The sequence below is a fragment of the Ovis canadensis genome, chromosome 10, assembly GCF_042477335.2.
Source record: "Ovis canadensis isolate MfBH-ARS-UI-01 breed Bighorn chromosome 10, ARS-UI_OviCan_v2, whole genome shotgun sequence".
In the NCBI taxonomy this organism is placed as follows: Eukaryota; Metazoa; Chordata; class Mammalia; order Artiodactyla; family Bovidae; genus Ovis; species Ovis canadensis.
This window is the reverse complement of record NC_091254.1, coordinates 47,367,020-47,388,556: the sequence shown is the minus strand read 5'-3', so window position 1 is coordinate 47,388,556 and position 21,537 is coordinate 47,367,020. Positions and strand designations below refer to the sequence as shown.

General features: G+C 39.2%; 1 protein-coding gene across 5 annotated transcripts in view; it reads left to right on the top strand.

Moving 5' to 3' along the window:
* Positions 1 to 21,537, top strand: part of CDK8 (cyclin dependent kinase 8) — a 76,197-nt gene that overhangs the window by 41,719 nt on the left and 12,941 nt on the right. For 4 of the 5 annotated variants that reach the window (XM_069602261.1, XM_069602265.1, XM_069602264.1 and 1 more), the window contains exons 5-6: positions 13,690 to 13,747; positions 16,020 to 16,151. In XM_069602261.1, the coding sequence (XP_069458362.1) occupies positions 13,690 to 13,747; positions 16,020 to 16,151 (190 nt within the window). The remainder of the gene's footprint in view (positions 1 to 13,689; positions 13,748 to 16,019; positions 16,152 to 21,537) is intronic. The other variant, XM_069602266.1, reaches the window with a different exon arrangement.

The following is a 21,537-nucleotide window of genomic DNA, read 5'->3' as shown; positions in this document are numbered from 1 at the left end:
TGCCACATGAAGCTTCATATCAAGGTAGAAAATTAACATAGACCTCCTAAAAACACCATTTGAAAATAGTCCAGAGTGTTACTGAAGCTTTTGCTTAATAAAATTAGCTTTATTGTTAATAGAAATACTGATTTCAGTTGATAGAGTTATGGAGTTCTTTGGTTGATATGTATAGTTAACTTTACCATTTAATAAATAAAAGTTAATTTTGTCACTACTGATCATTCAGTTCAGTTCAGTTTAGTCGCTCAGTCATGTCCAACTCTTTGCGACCCCATGAATCGTAGCACGCAAGGCCTCCCTGTCCATCACCATCTCCCGGAATTCACTCAAACTCACGTCCATCGAGTTGGTGATGCCATCCAGCCATCTCATCCTCTGTCGTCCCCTTTTCCCCCTGCTCCCAATCCCTCCCAGCATCAGCGTCTTTTCCAGTGAGTCAGCTCTTTGCATGAGGTGGCCAAAGTACTGGAGTTTCAGCTTTAGCATCATTCCTTCCAAAGAAAACTAGGGCTGATCTCCTTTAGAATGGACTGGTTAGATCTCCTTGGACTGGTTAGTCCAAGGGACTCTCAAGAGTCTTCTCCAACACCACAGTTCAAAAGTATCAATTCTTCGGCACTCAGCCTTCTTCACAGTCCAACTCTCACATCCATACATGACCACTGGAAAAACCATAGCCTTGACTAAACGGACCTTTGTTGACAAAGTAATATCTCTGCTTTTTAATATGCTATCTAGGTTGGTCATAACTTTTCTTCCAAGGAGTAAGCATCTTTTAATTTCATGGCTACAGTCACCATCTGCAGTGATTTGGGAGCCCAAAAAGATAAAGTCTGCCACTGTTTCCACTGTTTCCCCATCTATTTGCCATGAAGTGATGGGACCAGATGCCATGATCTTCGTTTTCTGAATGTTGAGCTTTAAGCCAACTTTTTCGCTCTCCTCTTTCACTTTCATCAAGAGGCTTTTTAGTTCCTCTTCACTTTCTGCCATAAGGGTGGTGTCATCTGCATAGCTGAGGTTATTGATATTTCTCCTGGCAATCTTGATTCCAGCTTGTGCTTCTTCCAGCCCAGCGTTTCTCATGATATACTCTGCATATAAGTTAAATAAGCAGGGTGACAGTATACAACCTTGACATACTCCTTTTCCTATTTGGAACCAGTCTGTTGTTCCATGTCCAGTTCTATTATGTAGTAGCAAATCAGTAACTGAGGTCTGTCATCCTCCACAGGAAATAGAGACTTGGTAATTCTGGAACTCTTGTTGGGCTGAATGTAGTAATAAGTACACATGTGCAGATGTTCTAAGAAATGGGCTGGAAAGGAAAGCTATGCAGTATTTATGAGATAATTTATGAATTCAAAGTAAACTAGAGAGAGAAATAAAAACAGTGGTGTGTGTAAGGTGACTTTACTCTTTCTTTGGGACTACTTCCTTCCCCTCTCGTATTCTCCTCTCCTTGGAAATGAAAGTTGTTTGACTAGCAGTCTGTAGTCCTGGTTCTGGCATTACCACCTGTATTAATCATTGTTCTCCAGAGAGAGAGAATGGGTCTGTGTAGAGAGAGTTGGGTCTGTGTGGAGAGAGTAAGGTTTCTCCTAAGCACTTCCGTCCTGCCGTTGTGGAGGCAGGGTCAGTCCAGAAGCTGCAGGTCAGGCTGGCAGGTTTGGCAGACCCAAGGCAAGAGTTGCAGTTGAGTCCAGAGTCCGTCCACTGGCAGAATTCCTTCTTGTTTCGGAGTGAGGCCCACCGATGTTATGGAGGGTGATCCCACTTAACTCAGAGGCCATAAATTTAAATGTTAATCTCACTCAAAAACACCTTGATAGAAACATCCAGAATACTCTGAGTACTATGGTCCAGCCAAGGTGACACCCAGAATAGCCATCCTATTTAAACAGGTCGACTGAGACACGTGCAACGTGGGAAAAGGAATTTCAGGGTTGTGTGGTCCATATTCTCCCCCACCCCAGCCCCCCAATTATCTGCTTACATAAAATAGGAGGGTTTTGTTGAGTTAAGGAATATTAAGGTGTGGTGGTTTTTTTTTTTTTGCCATATGTACTATAAAGAGAAACTAAGTGTGAATATTAGGAAAGCTTCAAGTAAAGATATGTTTTAGTAACTCAAAATAAGGACAAGTTTGAAGTCCATTAGCCTGATTGGTTGGTGGTTTTTTTCCTGAGCCCAGTCTAGTAAAAAGCTTGAAGCACCAAAGTCATATTCGATCCTTTTTGTGTAGAAGCCAGGCTTGATCCAGCAGTGGTGACTGAACTCCCGTTTGAGTTAGAGCACATGGGCAAGGGTGTGACCACCAGTGACTCCATTGTGACCTATTTGAGGATGTCCAGCCAGTTCACTGTCTAGGGTCTATCAGTGGAAATGATTATTTTTTTAATAAAACTTCCTAAATTTTGTCGTCGTTTTCTTGTGCAATTGTGAAATTTCAAACTCAGTAATTTTTCTTTTCCTAGGAAAAATTCTGTGATAGATTAAGAATTTGAAAAACACTTCTCACTAGTATGCATGCTGCCAAATTGAAGATTAAAAACACCACTATGGTCTGGCTCCAGTCTCCTGTTTTTCTTTTATCTCATTCTTCATATTTATTTTCCAGTCAACCCAGAGGTTGTCCTGCCTGTCTAAATGCCTTCCTCCCTTCATCTCCTGCATTTGAAATCTACTCATCCTTTAAAGCTCTGCTCTGCTACCTCATCAGAAAAGCCCCTAGCACCCACCACCCCAGTCACACTAGCTGAGAGTGAGATTGTTTACTTCTAAACCCTGTAGCATTATTTTGAACTACCCCTGGGGTGCTTACTAGTTGGGTAATTGTACTCCTCTGTCTGATGGTAAGTTCCTGAGGGCAAAGACTGGGACTTATTGTATCTTTGTAGACTTCCCAGTGCCTTTGGAATACACAGTAATGTATACAGTATTGCTTACACGGGGTGAATGAACGAACTAGCCGGTCTGTAACAGAAGCAAAGTGGTCTCCAAGGTTATTCGCCATAGCTTATCTCCGATGTTACCTGACACTTCTCTGTATCTAGGGACGCACACAGACTCTGCTGCACTTCTTCTCTTCACTCCCTCTTTTCTCTGCTATGATTTATTGCAGTGAAACAGTGCAGAAAAAATTCTATTCATACCACATTTTAAGTCCTTTCAGCAGCCTTCTTTCTACTGAAAAGAACTCAGCTCTTATCAGTTAGTTCAGAGACCATTCAGCTAATGACAGTGATCTGTTGATCTCATCCATTGCTCCCTTCCTCTCCCCCAGATTTTTGTTCCTCCCAAGGAGACCTATTTCTTGGCCCTTTGTTTGTTCTGATGTTCACTTTATGTCATTTATTTTTTCCAATTTTTCTCCTTTAATATTAAGGGTGGAACGTTTTCATCATTGTTGATTTGCATCCCTCACAGATTTTTTCTTTCCAGAACTTCTGGAAGTCCCTTCTGTGTGAATTATTCTTTAATCATTAATGGGGTGAGGGTGGGCATGCCTCTCTTCTGTACGTTCCAACTATTCTGAACTTGCATCGCCAATGTTTCACTTTAATCCTACATTTAGCAGACCAGGTCATTTCTAATCACAATGTCAGTATTTTAATTTCTAGCTGATAGTTGTTCTTTTAAAATTTTCTAGTGAATTCATTGTTGGCTGAATTTTGTGCTTTTTGTTGAAAATATTCAGCTATATCAGACTTAACAGAAATGATTTACAGTCAATCAAATGATTTACTTGTATTTAAGTAAGTATTAAAGACTTGTGCTTTTGACTTGTTTCCTAAGGAATTCAATAAAGAGTAGAGAAGTAGTTACTATGACTTACCTGTTTGCCGTTAACTTTCATTAGGTGTATATAGTCCTCATATGGTCATTAATGTGTTCCATTTAAAAAAATATATAGTATCCCTGCAAATTTCATTTTAATTACTACTTTAATGATTTTATCATAGTGATAATTAACTTGGAGCTCCCTGGCACATAGGCTATACTTTCCTCCTCTTGCACCAAATGGATAATGTAAGATATACTATAACTTTTGTATTTTCCTTTGTAATTTTTTTCCTTTAAGCTGAATTACAAGGCTGTATATGAAATTTGGAGTGTTTTGGAGTATTACAGCTATCTGAAGTTGGTCATTCCTGCCCTAAAACAATTCAGAATATTTTCTTTTGGCAGGGAGGGGGGTGGGTATAGCTCAGTGACAGAGCATTCACTGCAAAATAGGTTCTTTGTTTTTTGCAGTTTTTTGCCATAGTAAAATTTCCTAGAAAATAAATGTCTGCAGAGATTTCCTTTGGAAGTATCCCAGGGGGATGTCTTGTCATGTGTAGTATGTGAGGTGAAATAGCCCAGTGGGCCATTGCATAAACATGTTTGTAAAATGCTCGAGCTATTTCAGAGCTATTTAATCTGGCTTATTAAAAAAAAAATCTGATAGTGCTGCTGCCTTGAAGTTTATTTTGATTATATTGGATGACTTGGAATCACTTGGTGGTTGGGGGAGAGTTTAACTGTGCTTGGTGAAGGATGAGTTGGTTTCCTAGCAACTGTTCAGTACGATCAAAATCTCGGAGTGAGCCATTGACTCAGACTCAGTATCATAGGGCCTCCTTTATGAAGGCACCTAATTACTGATTATAACATGATGAATTATTGGGGTGTTTTTGATCTGATTCTTCTTATTTGAGTAAAAGATCACCTGGTTTATTAGATTTGCTTACTAATACTAAAGTCTTCAAACAGTAATATAATTAGTTGGTTTGCTTGGGATTTTTAGATTCATTTTCCTATTGACTGGTGAGCTCTGTACAAGGAAGTGGAAAACTCAGAAGAAAAGAGATTAAATGGCCTGATTCTGGTTACTTAGCTAATTATTTTCAAAGCTGGATCACTGACTTTAGGGATTTTCCCCTCTAGGTCAGTGATTTTTAAATTGCAGGTTGTAAGCTATGAGTTGGGAAATCACACAACACAACCAGCCTTTTTAAAAATTTTTTTAATGGAATAGAGTGGAACAGAGCAAATATCAGAGTACATCATATGTCTTGAGGCAGGTTGTTGCTTCATGAAACTTTTGTTTCAGTTGTATGTGTGTATGTATGTATATGTTTAACTATGGCCATAATGAGTGATTTTCTTCCTGTGAGTTGTGTTCAAGAAGGTTTGAAAGCCGCTGGTCTTAGACTGTTGCCCGAAAGGTACTTTATATGTTTAGGAAAAGAGAAGATCAAGTCTGTAGAAAATACTTTGTTCTAATTATAAGTACTTTAATATTTTTTGCAAATATGTTGACATTGATAATAAAATCATGTTGAATAGCAGTAGCCCTATAGGGAATATGTTTTTCTAAGTAGGGTTTATTATAGGTGGGAGAATTTCAGGCAAGTTTCACTTTCCTCTTTTAATACCATCCTGAATTTTCTAATAGTTTGCAGTTAACATGTTATAATCATAGAGAAGGAAACAGAAGAAAATACCTTATTTAGTCTTTTAGTAAAGTTCACACATAATATTCAGTGTTGTTTAGTGTATTTGTTTTATGTCAGTAGAGGATGGTTGCTATTAAGGAAAAAAAAGCCATGCATACACTTTTTTGTCTGCCTAAAAGGAGGGGGCAGTACATTCTTTAGGGGACAGGGGAAGCAGAAAGGACCTTGACACTGTCCAAATGCTGAAAGAAGCAAAGAAACAAATTGATTGGCCAGCTGGGAAGAAAGGAGACTGTGTTCAAGGCCTCTGTTCTGACTGCTGTTGTTGCTCCTTCTCTGTGCTTAGCTTCCTAGAAATGAATGTTGGGAATATATTAAGCATGTTTCTTTAAAACAGAGCTTTTTTGAAGAAAAATGCTTTGTGATTGTCAGGATCAATCAGTGCTTATTACTTGAGATTTGCTTCATTTACTGGGAATAAATGGAATCTCCAAGGATTTACTCCAATTTTCTTATTTGTCTAATTGTATAACTAGGAAAACATACAAAATTGTATCCATAAAATTTAGGCTTGAAGATGAAACATAGGTTTTATTGATAAGAATGAGTTAAGGCAAACTAAAATGAGGTTTGCATTACTTTTGGTTAACATCACGAATATTGTGTTTATTCTGTAGTATGTTGACTTAAATGACAGTTGGACAGTTTTCTTTCTTGGAAGTGTTTGATTATAAACAGTCCCTTTAGTTTCTTAATATATGCCACATTTGTGTAATTTAGATATTGAGCACACACAATGAACCGTGTTCTATTGTTTGTAAATAATGAAAAAGTGGCCCACTTTGTTTTACTAAATAGTGCAGATTCTCGATGAATTTTTTGAGACCCTTGATCAGCAAGATGCTAAAATCTTTTTAAAGTCCCATTTCTCACCAGACAAGACAGATATTCTAAATAATTTAATTGAGCTTAAAAAAAATAGTGTTATTATATTTTTGAGTAATCCTGAAAATTGGCTAGAAGTAGAAGATTATCTGAGTTTTAAGTCACATATATCTTTTTTTTTTTTAACATAAAATGGAGCCAGACCCATATTTTTGCTCTTTGATAGAGAGTGAAATATTAGATTGTCTGGCACATAATAAATGTTCAGTCAGTGCATTTTAGTTCCAGTCCATCATTAGGTTGCCCTAGGACTGCACCTTCGGTGTAGAAACTTTATCCATTTCACTTACTAGTATATCTTTAGCACCCAGGATAGCACATATTAGTTGCATGATAAATATTGATTGAATAGCTGGATTCTTATCAGTGCTCCCTTCAGAACACATTTCAGATTGAAGTACAGTAAGACTCTCCTGTAACTCTAATTTGAAGTAGCACAGCTGGCCATTGGTCCCAGTCATCTGACCGGCATCTTTTCTCAAAGAAGAGTCAACTGTAGTGCTTATTTTCAGGGAGAAGACGCTGTGGGAAGAGTTAGAAAGGGAGGGAAGGGCAGATGAGCAGCGATGACGCAGTCCTCCTAGCTCAGTCTCCCTGGGTCTGCCCAGTGGACAGGTGCAAACTGACAGGAAGATTTCAGACCCCCTTGCTTTCAGGATATGGGTTTGGACTTCCCCAGTGAACTTCCAGGTCTGCTCATTCATTTCACTCATTCCTGTTCATTGATCCTACAGTAGCCTGACCTCCCAGTGCACACAGTTGAGTTTTTTGCAGTCCATTTCCTGCCTCTTGACTTCGCTTCTTATCGTTTCTATCGCTGCTATTCTAATCCAGGGTACTTGGATTACTGAAAAAACAAGCCCGTGATCGTCCCTCCTTGCAGTCTTACGTTTCTGTGGTCCAGTATCTACATAGCAATCAGAATGGCCTCTAGAAAGCAAAGCACACCATGTCATTCCCCTTCCTGCAGTTCCTCAACAGCCTTCTAACCTGTGAGACGGGTAACTCAGAATCTATCCTAAACACAAACCTAATAAATACAGCCGGTCAGTGTCACGCATAAACGTTTTTGCTTATATCTTAGATAAGATATTAGCGAATAGGATCCAGAGGAACATTAAAAGATTACTATACCCCAAGTAAATGAAGTTCATTTCAAGAATGTGAACATGATACAGTATTTGGAAACCTGTTGACAGAATTCACATTAATAATGCTAGGAGAATAATGCTGTGGTTATCTCAGTAGTTGTAAATGTAAAACTTTTGCAAAATTCAGTGTTTGACAAAATTTAATATTCATTTCTGATTGAAGTTCTTTATAAAAATAAGGAAGGAAGGAAACCTCTAAGTGTGTAAGCAAGTCAGCAGCTGTTATCCTTCTGACTTCACTGTTACCTGACAATGTCCTAGAGCTCTTCTGGTCTAAAAATAACCTAAGGAGCTATGGTAGGGGAGGCTAAATAAAGTAGGATCAATATAGTAGTGCTGTGCGTTTATTTATTATTTGTTCACTGTTAAGTGAATACAGGAATCAAAAGGGCTTTTCTAAGATATTTATATACATGTAATAATGTAGATTTAGAGAAATCTGGAATTATGTCCACCAAAATGTTTGTAATGACCTAACTCTATGAGGTGAAGTTTCAGGTAAATTTTACTTTCGTTGTACTTTTTTGTATTTTAATCTCCTATAGGAATCTGTATTTTTATTGCTTTAATTCTTAAGAGGCTATTACTAATAATAAATAGTTTTTTTGATCTGTAAAAGGCATAAGTGACTGACATCTAGATAAAAACAAATTAGGGGTATCTCTTAGGGTGATACAGGAAAATCATCTTGGTGGTCTTATCCAATCATACATGGGTACCCTGCCCCCAGGAGTTTCTACTTAAATCACTTCAGTTGTGAGTCACTGTTAACAGATTATAGTGTTAGCTATCATTATATTTTGGACTTTTAATGTATCAAGCATTATATTGTCTTTTATGTACATTAGCAAAATTTATCTTTGCAACACTAACTTGTCATTATTTTTAACCGTATTTTATAAGTGAGAAAATGGAGGTGAAGGTCACGGAACTAATAGTTGATGGGGTCTTTTTTTTTTTTTTTTTAGCCTATTCTTAAGCATTTAATCATAATTCCTCATCTTCAGAAGTCTGTTATATTCCTCAGATGTTTAGGGGAAGAAAAAAAGTTGAGAACTCTGGTCTAGAGTCTGTGTCTGTTCAAATATAGAAAAAAATTAGAGTGTCAGATAAAATATATTTTATTTAAAGGGATTTCCGTGGTGGTCCAGAGATTAAGACCCTGCCTTCCAGCACAGGGGATGCAGGTTTGATCTCTGGTCAGGGAACTAAGATCCCACATGCTATGGGGTGTGGCAAAAAAAAAAAGTATGTTTTATTTCAAAAGACTGAAACATTTTATAACAGCAGAATGATTGAAATAATGAAATATACACCAAAAAGCTTGGCTTGTTCAATTTGGCAGTTGTATAGAAGGAATTAGGAATATATAATTATATACCTTGATATACTTTAAATCAGATTGTGACAAATTTGTTTAACTAAAAAGTAAGCAAAAACTATAGAATGAAGCAGTGTGATACAGTAGAATTGCTTGGCATTTAGGGACATATAAAAGAATATATTTTAAAATATGCATTACCTAGGAATCCCTGGTGGTCCAGTTCTTAGAATTCTGCACTTCCACTGCCTAGGGCCCAGAATCAACATCTGGTTGGGGAACTAAGATCCCGAAATGTGCACAGCACAGCCTAGAAATAAAATATATATATAAATAAACATTCAATAAAAATGTATGTCTAGAAAAATTCAGTGTGTAGTATAAGTTAAAGATATACATAATAAGTATTCATAAAGATACAGATTCTGCATTAATCTCTCAGAATACAAAACTAGAAGTAAAAGCAGAAATATTTTCTTAACAGTTAGACATCGTCAATTGAAAAGTGTAATTTGAAATACACATCGGTGTGTATTATGGCACACAATGATTAACAACCAAACTCAGAGTTATCAAGTGTCCAGAAAGTGTGCCACCAGGCTGTATTGTTTACAGTGTGTAATTTATTTCCAAACAGATCTTGGAGAGCAGCACTTGACAGTGGTTACTTGTGTATCACTGTCTCCTTTTCATAGATCCATTAAAAATCAGCTTTTCTTACGGACTCAGAGTCTCTGTTTTGCCTTGATAAAGTCAGTGAACACATGAAGACCCTGGCTTCATCCCTAGAATAAAAAGTTTTTGCAGTTAGCTTGACAGAGATGCCAGCGTTATGCAGTTCTGTACCTGTGTGAGATACCTCTAATTGATAATGGCAGTTTCCTGACTAGCCCAGGTCCTGTCTTTCTCAAGATGCAGTTCCGGCAGCCCTTAGTTTTCTTCCACAGTTGGGCCCTTAAATGAAACCAGTTTACCATCTCTGCTGTTTGCCAGAGTCATCAGTGTGATGTTTCCTAATGTGACAGCGTCTGGAGAGCAGAAAGTCTCACCAGGAATGGTTATCTCTGTAACACAGACATCTTTTTTTAGGAAATGGCAGTGGAGACTTTTTTGGAGCACAACAACATAAAACAAGAAGAAAAGCCAGGAGACTGTAAAACAAGGGCACACTCTTTAATTTCCTGTTGGCCAAAAAGTTCATTTAAGTTTTTCTATACCAACCTAATACAAAACTAGTTTTTCTTCTGGGAGAAAGAAAACAAGAGAAAAGCTTGTTTCAAGGCATAGTTTCAAATAATCAAATCAGTAGACTTCGAAAAGTATTTCATCCATCTGTTTCATTGTTCAGCAGGCAATAAAGGTGTCCTGCAGTCACTTCTGTGAGTAAGGTAACTATTCTTGAAGATGTTGTCATGATGCTATATTACTTTCAAGTCGCATTGGACCTTTGCCGTATGTAGCAGCAGATAGTTTCATGAGGGGATGTGCCTCATCAAAATGTCACCAGCAAAGTTCTGTATGTTCCTTTAAGATGATTACGTTTGATTGCAGTTTACTAAAGTCATGATTGTTGTGTTTGATCATCAGTGACTTGGATGGTTTGGCCCTAGGGCTATCAGGTTCTCCCACTGATAGACAAAGATGAAAGGGATTAGCCTTTTGGAGAATATAGTATTGTCTCCGTGGCATTAAGTACTAAAACAAAAATCAAGTCTTTTGAAGTCTTCCTTAATACTGATTGAACAAATACAAGAGTATTCATGATCTCTGTGGTATTTCTGCCGTTTTCTCTTGAACTTTTCATTAGGTTACATTCTCAAAAGAAATATAGTGTGAATTTGTCTCCTAAATCAGACTGTCACTCTCTGGGGCCTGTGGAATGGCACCATGGGAGATCCCATGGGGAACAACTCACTGCTTAGTGTTATTAAAACAGCACTGAACATCGTTCTCTCTTGTTTCTGACTATATAGCATGCCAAAGCTGAACTTAAATCCACTAATTTAAGTCTGCTTAGTGCCTCAGCCCTGAGATCTACTTCAGATTGTGCAGTAGGCAGTGAGTTGTCTAGTAGAAAAAGTTCTAATTATTAGCTGGAGCTTTGGCCCCAAACCCTGATACCTACCAGGCAAGACTTTGACAGAGAAACTGTTCCCAACCAAGGCTCAGAACCAAGCTGCTTGGGATATGGCCAGTCCAATGAGTGTATAGTAAAATGAAGACCAAGAGAGGGGTTTTTTCCCCTCCCTTTGCCTAGTAGCAGGCTAACCAGTACCACCCACCCCAGGGCTTCTCAGATCTGAACCCAGCTGCTGAATGAGTAAGAAATCAAAAGAGGGAGTTCTTTCACTCTATCTAGAATAGAAGGAAGAAAGAGATGCCCCTTTGTGCTTGTGCTTTTGCCAGAAATGGAAGTAATCTTTTAGGAGCACTTGAGTGCTAGCAGAATCCATCACAGCAAGCCAGATAATCAGCTGGTAACTCTGGAGGAGGGAGTGGTGTTCGAGATGTGGTGGAGGAGTGACGGGTGGTGGAAGAGTCTCTGACTGTTTAGATTCTTTTAACTGTATGTGGCCTGTTTATAATCAGGGTGTATTCGTGTATTATATCTTTAAAAGGTGAGTGGAGAACCAGACGTTGCCAAGTAACACAGAGGAAAGGAAAGTTGTTGTGACAGAAATACAGGGCCAGCACTGATGTAGTTGTGAAAAAGGTCTGACTAGGCACAGAGCCCTGGGGTAGGGGGAGTCGTCCTTGAGCGGAGCTTGCAGGCGCCTGGCGTCCCACCTTGAAGACTTCTCCCTATTCACAGCACAGGTGGGGAGGGGCCATGAAAGGTGAAGCGTTTAAGTAATAATAAAGCACAAGAAAAGGGTTCAAAGAAACTTGTGAAAAAGTTCATCCCTACCTGTCACTAACCTTTTTTGTTCTTCTAGTCCTTACTCGTGGCACTTTTTTTTTTTTTAACCCAGTTGTAATCAGTGTGTCTATCGTTTTCTGTTCCACTGTTTTCCTAATAATTTTCCCCTGTTACTCTGGAAGATTTTAGGCAAGGGGGTGACGTGATCAGCTTTGTCTCTTAGGAAGTGAGCCCTCGTGATGGTAGAGAAGGCAGAGTTGATGGGAGGAGAATCAAAATGGGGTTCAAGAGATGTCTCGGGGCTCCTGCCCTGATGGCCCATGAGGAGAGAGTTCTAGCTCAGACGTCAGGTCCCCTCCTGAGCCCCACCCCCAGTCAGGTGTACAGGCTGCCTGTGCCTCTGGGAGGGCCCACCCCTGCCGTCACATTCCACAAGCGTCCCTGAGCCCTGGTTTGCTCTGGAGCAGGGCCTCATCTGGTGTCAGCGATGGGCAGTGCTGTTTGTGGTTGGCAGTTCCACGTGGCTCATGGGGAGTGTTATCGGCCCTGCACTTCCTTGTGCTTGCCCTGCTGTCTCGGGGCAGGAGTGGATATGATGAAAGAGGTTCTGGAAACGTTTTCTTGAGCAGAACATAATGATCATGACTGTGGTGATACACATCCGTTTAAAGCTGGCTGTATAAATCACTCTCAGCAGGGCATGTTGGGAAGGGGGCGGCTCTGCTCAGGGACAGGCTGGATCCTTGCTGCTGCCCCAGCTCATCGGTCGCACTCAGAGCAGGCCAGTCACTCTCTCTAGTGCCGTGTTTCCTCACCTGGAAAGCTGCAGAATTTTCAACCTTTGAAATGTGTGCACTGCCTTTTTAGCAGTGTCTTTTCACTGAGGATAAAGAAATAATTTTGATCTTTGGTAGTTAGTAGAGTAATGTCCTGGAAGTCACATTTTGTCAGTAATAGCATAGAGGCTGTTGTTAAATATGGTCAGGGGAGCCTGTGACCTGGTTCCCACTGTACACAGCCTTCATTAAGATCTTTGATTTGATCTTCAAGATTGCTTTGATCCGTGTTTGAAAGGGACTGAGCTCGGGTTTCGCTCTTATTTGGCAGACTGATAGAACTGCAGTCAGGTCAGGCGGACAGCAGGCTGGCGGCTGAGAGAGATTGTGGCCGCCGCCTTCCCTCCTCCTCTGCCTTCTTCCCTTCTCCCTTTTTCCTCAAGAGGGGCAGCCCTTACTTTGCATGTTAGTGTGGTAGATACACCACCATAACGGGTTTTAGATGACAGTTAATCTTGCTGTTTTTAGACATTTAAAAACTGTTTGAAGTATTACTTTTGTAAAATCTCATTTTAACATGTTAGTTTCCTTTTTTATTTAAAAATGGGAACTGTTCAGGTCATGGAAAATTTCTACTACTCTGCTAACTCATTTAGAAAAGGCTCTTACATTGATTTCTCTATAATTTGTTTGAAACATAGATATATACTATGTGGTTCCCTCCCCGCAAAAAAAGCTATCAGGTGGCCCCTTCCCTGTAATTTCCTTGCTATTTTAATAATACAGTATTATATTATATTTGAAGATGCATTTCCCCTTAAAGTTGCAGGGTGTTTTATATAATTGAAAGAGTTAGAAGGAAGCAGAGCATTGTAACTTTCTGCCAGATGTTCCACAGTAGTGAAGCAGACTGATAACAGCGCCAAGAAAAGCCCTCGCTCTGCCTGGAGAAAGCACTACCGTATTTGGCCTTCATGAAGTTGCATATTACTTGGCATACACACACACGCACACACACACACACACACACACACACACATAAAGCTTCTTCGGTGACTTCCTGTGTTTGATTTTAATTTTTGAGTAAATGTGGTTTTTTCAAAGGTGGATTTATGTTATATTGGCGTATTGTCTATTTAAAAGAAACCACTACTGTCTACTGAAAAAAAACACTATTTTGTTTCCACAGAAACCTGCTAATATTTTAGTTATGGGTGAAGGTCCTGAGCGAGGAAGAGTAAAAATTGGTATGTTATATCTTTGATAAGTCACAGTGTAGCACTCTTTTAAAACTTTTGCAGGCAGCTTTATCACTTCTAATTTTTGCTGTAATAATATGCATTTATTCATATAGTTCCATGTGATCGAAGCCATTTCTAAAGAGTATACATTAAAAGTGAAAAATGTTTCACACTCTCAAAAAGTGTCAGACAATCTTTAGAGACTGAAGTGTTCTAATTATAAAATAAGCCATGTGAGTTTCTTAGAAATTTTTTGCCTTCATTAAAAATAGCCTGTAGAGGTGAGTGGCTTCTATCCCTGTTAGAAGCCAACCTCACCTTTAGTCCTAAGGGCGTACAGCAAACTACTAATCATACCATCAGTTCTGTTTCCCTGAGCCAGGTCAATCCGAACATATCCTTCTGTTAGCCTCATCTAGGTCAGGGATTACAAGCTAAGAATACCACTGAGGCTGGGTAGGTTCTAACGAGCCTTTGCCTGAAGGGAAAAGAATTAACGAGCTTTCTGTACCTCTGCATGTTTTCTAATAGCTCTGTTTTCTTATGTATCAGTGCAAAATTTTACCCATTTCTGGTCTGATAACTTATAAGGATAGAGCTAGATTTATTTATCCTGTTTTTTCATTGTCATTTCCAAGTTGTGTTTGTGACATTTATTTAGTTTGTGTGTGGATAGAAGAAATGTAGTAACCAAATTATCTTAATTTTAAAGCAGCAGGAGTATGGGAGTATATAACAAAATAAATAGAAATTTCTGATTGCCAAATTTAGTATAAATTGGGATTATCAACTGATTTGTACCACTTCACCAGCAAAGAAAAACCCAGGTGTCCCCAACCCTTCTTTCTACCCTCCCCTTTAAATCCTCCAATCCCATTTTCTCCTTCTAATTAGACTTGGAAAATACCCTTGATATAAACTGCAAAATTCTTGACAAACATTTGATGCATCTCAGAATGCGCCTAGTCAATTGGCTTGCTTTAAGAACCAGGCCCTGTCGGTCCTTATGTAGCGTCAAATGCCTGTTAAGTCCTTAGGTGTACATTTAGCAGATTTCATCCAACCAGTGTGGTGGCATCAAATTCAAATGTAAGTTCAAAGCATGCACAATCTAAAAGACCCAGCCAGACAGTATTTACAGATGTGTTCACTACTGTAAGACTCGGGGAAAATTTATATATTAAAAATAATCTCGTTTGGAATTATTTCTGTGTCACATGTATGATGTTGACAGGCTTGGGGGATATCAGTAGCTTAAAGTAGTCACACTTAAGGTACATTCTTCTGTAAGTCAGTATTTAGTAATCCGACTCATGGTTTTAGTTCTTTGCCACATTTCTTTGTTGGTTTTTTAACCTCTATAAGTAGATCGATTAAGGCCTGCTTCATTAAGAATGTGTATTAGGAGAGCAAAATCAAACAAATGGTGGATGAATCTTGAAATTTTTGAATAGGTGGTATGACTAGTGATTGTTCATTCAATGTGTATTTGGCAGCTCTGTGTAATGACACTGTACTTGATGTTCCAAGGGATAGTGAGACAAAAACGTTTTTATCTGTAAGATCATGGTTCCTTAGGACAAACAGCTGTGCCTGAATAACTGCACTACCTAGTAAACTGTGCGAAATGCCGTGAACTGTATCTCAGCACAGCTCCAGCTCTGAGATGCGAGTTGTTGACATTTGTCAAAGCAGTTTCTTCTGCCCTCAGTTTCCTCATTTGAAAAAGGAGGTGATTGAATTATATGATCTTAAAAGTCTTTTCCAGCTTCAAAAAAAAAACAAACACAATTCTTTAAAATTAAAGAAAAAACTCAACCCAAATAAATGGGGGGAAATAGTGGTATTGTCATACTGTACATCAGCTTATACCAGTGAGCATGCTTACTGATGCAGATAACGGGAAGCCTCACCCTAACTGATCTAGTTCCCTGGTACTTGTGACCAGTGAAAAGAATGAACGTGCGGCTGGCTGCACAGCCCTGTCCCCCTGGTGGTAAGACAGATGGAAAGAAATCTGCCTGGAGGAGTAGGGTCACCCTGGACCTCAGGCAGCAGAGTGAGTCTGTAACCCAGTGGCAGTAGTTTGCAATGAATGAAGATCTCAACCTTGGCTTATATTTAGACTTCTGAAAGGGGTGAGATGTTTTATTGGTTTTTCTCCCCACAGAATTCACGTTTTTTGTATCTTAATAGTAAAATTAGAGTCATCAGTTACATTTGTAAAAATCTATTTACTTAGCATTGTTATTATTATTATTATTATTATTTTTTACAGCTGATATGGGCTTTGCCCGATTATTTAATTCACCTTTGAAGCCTTTAGCAGATTTGGATCCAGTAGTAGTTACATTCTGGTACCGAGCCCCAGAATTACTTCTTGGAGCAAGACATTATACCAAAGCTATTGGTGAGTAGAACTAATTAAAGTTCCATGACATTTTTAAAGTGGCCTTGTTGTTGTGAAATATATATATGTCTGTCTGTTTTTTAGGTCAAGTGATACAGAAAATTATAAAAGTAAAAGCAAAAACTAACATAAAATTCTACTGTCTAGAAATACCGTCATTGGCATTAGGGGTATACCATTCCAGACATCTATTTCTGATAAATAAACAGATGCTAAAAAGGTTTTTAAATATATGGGCCCATACTATGAATTCTAAGTAAAAACTATTTTAAGTTTAATTTTAGGTGAAAAAGAAATAAACACAATAAAATTTCTGAATCATTGAACTTCAGACAAATATTTCTTTTGCCAAAAGAAATACTAGCTTCTAAAAGATTTCCCTTAAAATAAAGGAAAAGAAGATTATGAAAATAAGTAGGAGCTGAGAACATGGTCATTCACTTTTCAGTTTTTATTAGGATTGATTGTCTCCCTGTATGAAGAATTAGGAAATGAGTGCTCTTCTGCTTGTTCCCCCACCAGCCTCTCAATTTATAAGCTCTCTTAATAATATCAGTCATCATCATCATCATCATCGTTACCACTTTGTTGATGTTTACAGCGTTTATTTTCTGTTTGCAAACCATAATGCCCACTGTTGTTTATACTTAACTACATATTGTAATGGACTTGATATTCAGTTACCACCTTTTATCACAGCTATATCACAATCCTTTTATGACATCTTTATTCTGCTTCATTTTATTTGGTAGAATTTTATCAAGTAGTTTTTTTCTTATGTATTTTGTCTTTCCTTTTTTCGTGCCTCTCTTTTTGTATGCCTTTATTGCTTACTTGTTCTACGTTCTCCAGAATGGTATTAAACCCATTTTTATTTTATTGGATAACTCCATCCCCAACTCTTATACTTTGCTCTATTCTGGATCGATTTTCGTCTTGTTTTTTCCCTTTTTTGTTCATCTGGGTTGGATCTGTTTCTTTCTGGATTTCAGTATTTCATCCCTTTGCTGCGGAATATTCTCAAGTAACCTGTCTTAGAGGTAAATTTTCTAGTTCTCTATTTCTGGAAAAAAAAAAGCATTTGTCGTACTTTACAGTTGGGCAGGGACTAAAGTTACAGGTACAAAGAGATTTTCCCTCAGAGTTTGGTGAGGCTTCTCAACTGTGCTCTGGCATCAGTGTTGCTAATGGAAGGTATCACATGGTGGTGGATTCTGTGGGGTTTTGTGTTTCCTGAAAACAGAGGATTTCTCATCCTTGTGTTTCACACTGATTTGCTGGCCACCTACAGGCCCTCTCAGTTCGAAGTTTATATCCCCTGCCTGTGAAAGATTCTCTTGAAATAGACTTGACTTCCTCCTCTGTGTTTTACTTCTCTCTTTCCGAAGCTGAGTGTAGGCAGATGTCGGATTTCTTGGACTGGTATCCTTTATACCACTTTCCTGCTCGTGTTTGTTTTTCTACCTTTGTTTTTTTAATTTCTAAGAACCCTTTCTTGTTCTCTGTGTTTTCTTTGTAGTCACTCTCTTCATTGATTTGTCTTAGTCTCCCTTTCATGTGGCTAGTATTCTTCAACTGTTTGTTGACCCTTGATGTCTCTTTGCATTGAAGACTCAGGTTACAGAATGCTGCTTGGGAACTTAGTATGCATGGATCAGAGAGCTCCGAGGCTGGCAGGCTTTACTTTAGAGTGATCCAGCCAAGAGCAGCCATTAATGGAGAACCCTAAATGCCAGCATGTGCGAGTCTTTGCCCTGAGGACTTCCAGATTCTTTAGGAAGAATCCTCCAACCTTCATCCCAATCTTTGTATACCTGGTAGTCTCAGGGCATTTGGGAAGTGGGGGGTGGGGGAGTGTGGTCCACAGTTCAAAATATAGTCTTTGTATTTGACATTTCCAAGTACAGAATCTTCCCTGAGTTATGCAGGACACATCTTCCCATCCAACAATAATAGTGTGGACTGGGGCCTTCTCTGAATTGTTTCCAGAAATGTTTTTATCTGTATCTCTGCTCAATCAGGTCTGCACACGTGTCTTCATCCAGGTCTTAGTCACAATTCTCCCTCTTCAGGGAGAACTTCCTTGGTCACACCATCCACCTTCCCCGTCCTGGTAGTAGCTGTATGCAGTGTCTGAAATCCCCTAACTCGGGGGGCCGTGCCCAGCTGTCACCGCTGGAGCCTGCATGGCCCAGGTGAGAAGGGGTTCCTTGCCAAGGGAATCCCTGATGGTCTCTTTCTGTGCTTTGTGTTACTGGGGCTTTGCTGTCACTTCAGTGTGTATTCAGAGGGGAAAGGAGTGATGGTTGTACTCTTTCCCTCGTAGCAATCTTGAAGTCAATGTGTTGTTTTTCATAAAACCTTTTATGTTCACTAATCTTTGTATCTGCTTTGAGATCACATTTTACTGTATAGAAAAATAAAGGTAGATTATTAGATATGGGGCTTTTCTGTGCTATTATTGCAACCTTTCTACAAACCTAAAATTATTCCAAAATAAAATATTTTATTTTCTAAAAAGTCAGTTCAGTTCAGTCGCTCAGTCGTGTCCGACTCTTTGCGACCCCATGCATCGCAGCACGCCAGGCCTCCCTGTCCATCACCAACTCCAGGAGTTCACTCAGACTCATGTCCATGATGCCAGTCATGATGTCAGTGATGCCATCCAGCCATCTCATCCTCGGTCGTCCCCTTCTCCTGCCCCCAATCCCTCCCAGCATCAGAGTCTTTTCCAGTGAGTCAACTCTTCGCATGAGGTGGCCAAATTACTGGAGTTTCAGCTTCAGCATCATTCCCTCCAAAGAAATCCCAGGGCTGATCTTCTTCAGAATGGACTGGTTGGATCTCCTTGCAGTCCAAGGGATTCTCAAGAGTCTTATCCAACACCACAGTTCAAAAGCATCAATTCTTCGGCGCTCAGCTTTCTTCACAGTCCAACTCTCACATCCATATATGACCACAGGAAAAACCATAGCCTTGACTAGACGGACCTTAGTCGGTAAAGTAATGTCTCTGCTTTTGAATATGCTATCTAGGTTGGTCATAACTTTTCTTCCAAGGAGTAAGTGTCTTTTAATTTTGTGGCTGCAGTCACCATCTGCAGTGATTTTGAAGCCCCCCAAAATAAAGTCTGACACTGTTTCCCCATCTATTTCCCATGAAGTGATGGGACCAGATGCCATGATCTTCGTTTTCTGAATGCTGAGCTTTAAGCCAACTTTTGCACTCTCCACTTGCACTTTTATCAAGAGCTTTTTAGTTCCTCTTCACTTTCTGCCATAAGGGTGGTGTCATCTGCATATCTGAGGTTGTTGATATTTGTCCCGGCAATCTTGATTCCAGCTTGTGTTTCTTCCAGCCCAGTGTTTCTCATGATGTACTCTGCATAGAAGTTAAATAAGCAGGGTGACAATACACAGCCTTGTTAGGAGGAAGAGTAAAGATTACTGAAGCTAGTCCTGTTTTTCAATGTATATTACTACCTAAACATATATTTGATTATCTTTTTTACAAGTGTATTCTGAATGCTTAAGCATGTAAACTAATATCATACATAGCTTTTTTTCCACCCAGAAAATGAATATTTAAATATTTTTTTCCACTTAGAAAATGAATATTTTAATGTCTTTTGGTAAGACATATTTAAAGACTACACAAATAAGAAAGTAATTACCAACTTGTAGCTGCTATTAATGGAAAACTTGAGACTGAATTGATATAAATTGAAGAAAAAATAAACTATCACATAGGTTTATGACTCTGGCTCATCATTTATCTTTTTCTTTTTTCTTAAGAAACCCATTTTTCATTGTGAGCATTGAGATCTGAACAAGCTGTTACCCTCCAGAGCAGTTTACCAGTTCTAGGTCAGGGCTATTCATCACAGAGCTGGACTCACCAGCTATTAGATAGATTCCCTTGTTCAAATGGGTGCCTATTTTGGGTCGTAAGAGGCCTTCCTCCTCATTAACATCAAAAGTTATTGGATAGCTATTAGGCTTTTTAAAACTTAAGAGAAACCAAAATGAATGGAAATTATGTCGTTTACTCTTAAGGGATCTCCATGCATTTGAGAAACTGAATATGTGTAGAAAATATGTTGCCATTTTTGAACAGCAGAAGCCTAGCCCCTCTGACTTGTCACCTTAGCTCTGCCACTCTGGGGGTCCGAGGACAATGTGTCCTTCACAGCCTCGTTTTCTGAAGACAAGGATTTAGACTAAATCATCTCTTGGGTCCCTTTAACTCTAAGCATTCTGTGCCCTTGGATAGACTCCACTGCCTTCTGGGGTGGAAAGAGCACAGGGGACTAACGTGGGGCAGGTAACTGAGACCAAGGTCCATGCCAGTCCCCACGAGCGCCTGGCCTGGCCCAGAGCAGTTCTAGAGGATGCTTTCTTCCAATGAAGTTTGACAGAAAACAACAAAATTCTGTAAAGCAATTATCCTTTAATAAAAAAAATTTTTTTTTAGTAATATAAAAAACTAAAGTGATAACTGCATTAAAAAAATTGGATCAAAAAAGTAATGATATAAGATCTTACAGATTGCTTTTTCATTTGAGAGACAGAAATCATACATAAATCACTTTTATATACATTTTAAGGATAAAGACTAGAATCCACAAGTGAAAAAAGAAACTTCTACCTTGCTTCCAGTCTCTCCTGCGCCCTTAGGTTCCTCCTGCTCCCCAGGTGGGTAGCCTAGGGGTGCAGTGAGGTTCTCAGCAGGGCCTCCAGACCACTGTCAATGCACTTCCCTAGCACTTGGACTTCCTGAAGCAGATAGAGAAACCTTTGTGGTTGAACTTACATATTATTAGCTGAATATGTTCATTTTAGTGACATCACTGAGAAGGCTTAAACCTGCCAGTGGAGTTAGGTGGGTCGTGTTAATACTAAGGTACTAACAGGCAGCCGGAGAGCGTGGGGGAAATCTGAGCACATGAGCCCGCCTGATCCCAGCCTTGCTGCAGATAGGTCTTAGTGCCGTGGTCATTCACTCCCTTGTAGGAGACTGCCAGCCGAGTCATTAAACCCAAGAGAAAATGATAGATTAGTCAATGGAGATAGGCTCGTTACTCATGGGGACAAAGTTTAATTCAGTTTTGAGTGTTGAGGGTTTTGTTTGATTGACTTTGTGGAGAAGGGTGAAAGAGGGGAATCAACTCTTTAATTAATTGTCACTAGGGCAGTCTTAAAAGTTTTTATAACATATAAACTTCAATAAAACGGGGAGAATGAGAATTTACTCTTGCATTAAGGTAGAGGCTTATAATTACGGATTAAAACAAATTTAATCTATATCTCTGCTTTCCCCCATTTGGGTCTGCGTAGCCTGCCAGTTGGTGTCTACTTTGCCTGGTTAGCTCCGTAGCTACACACAA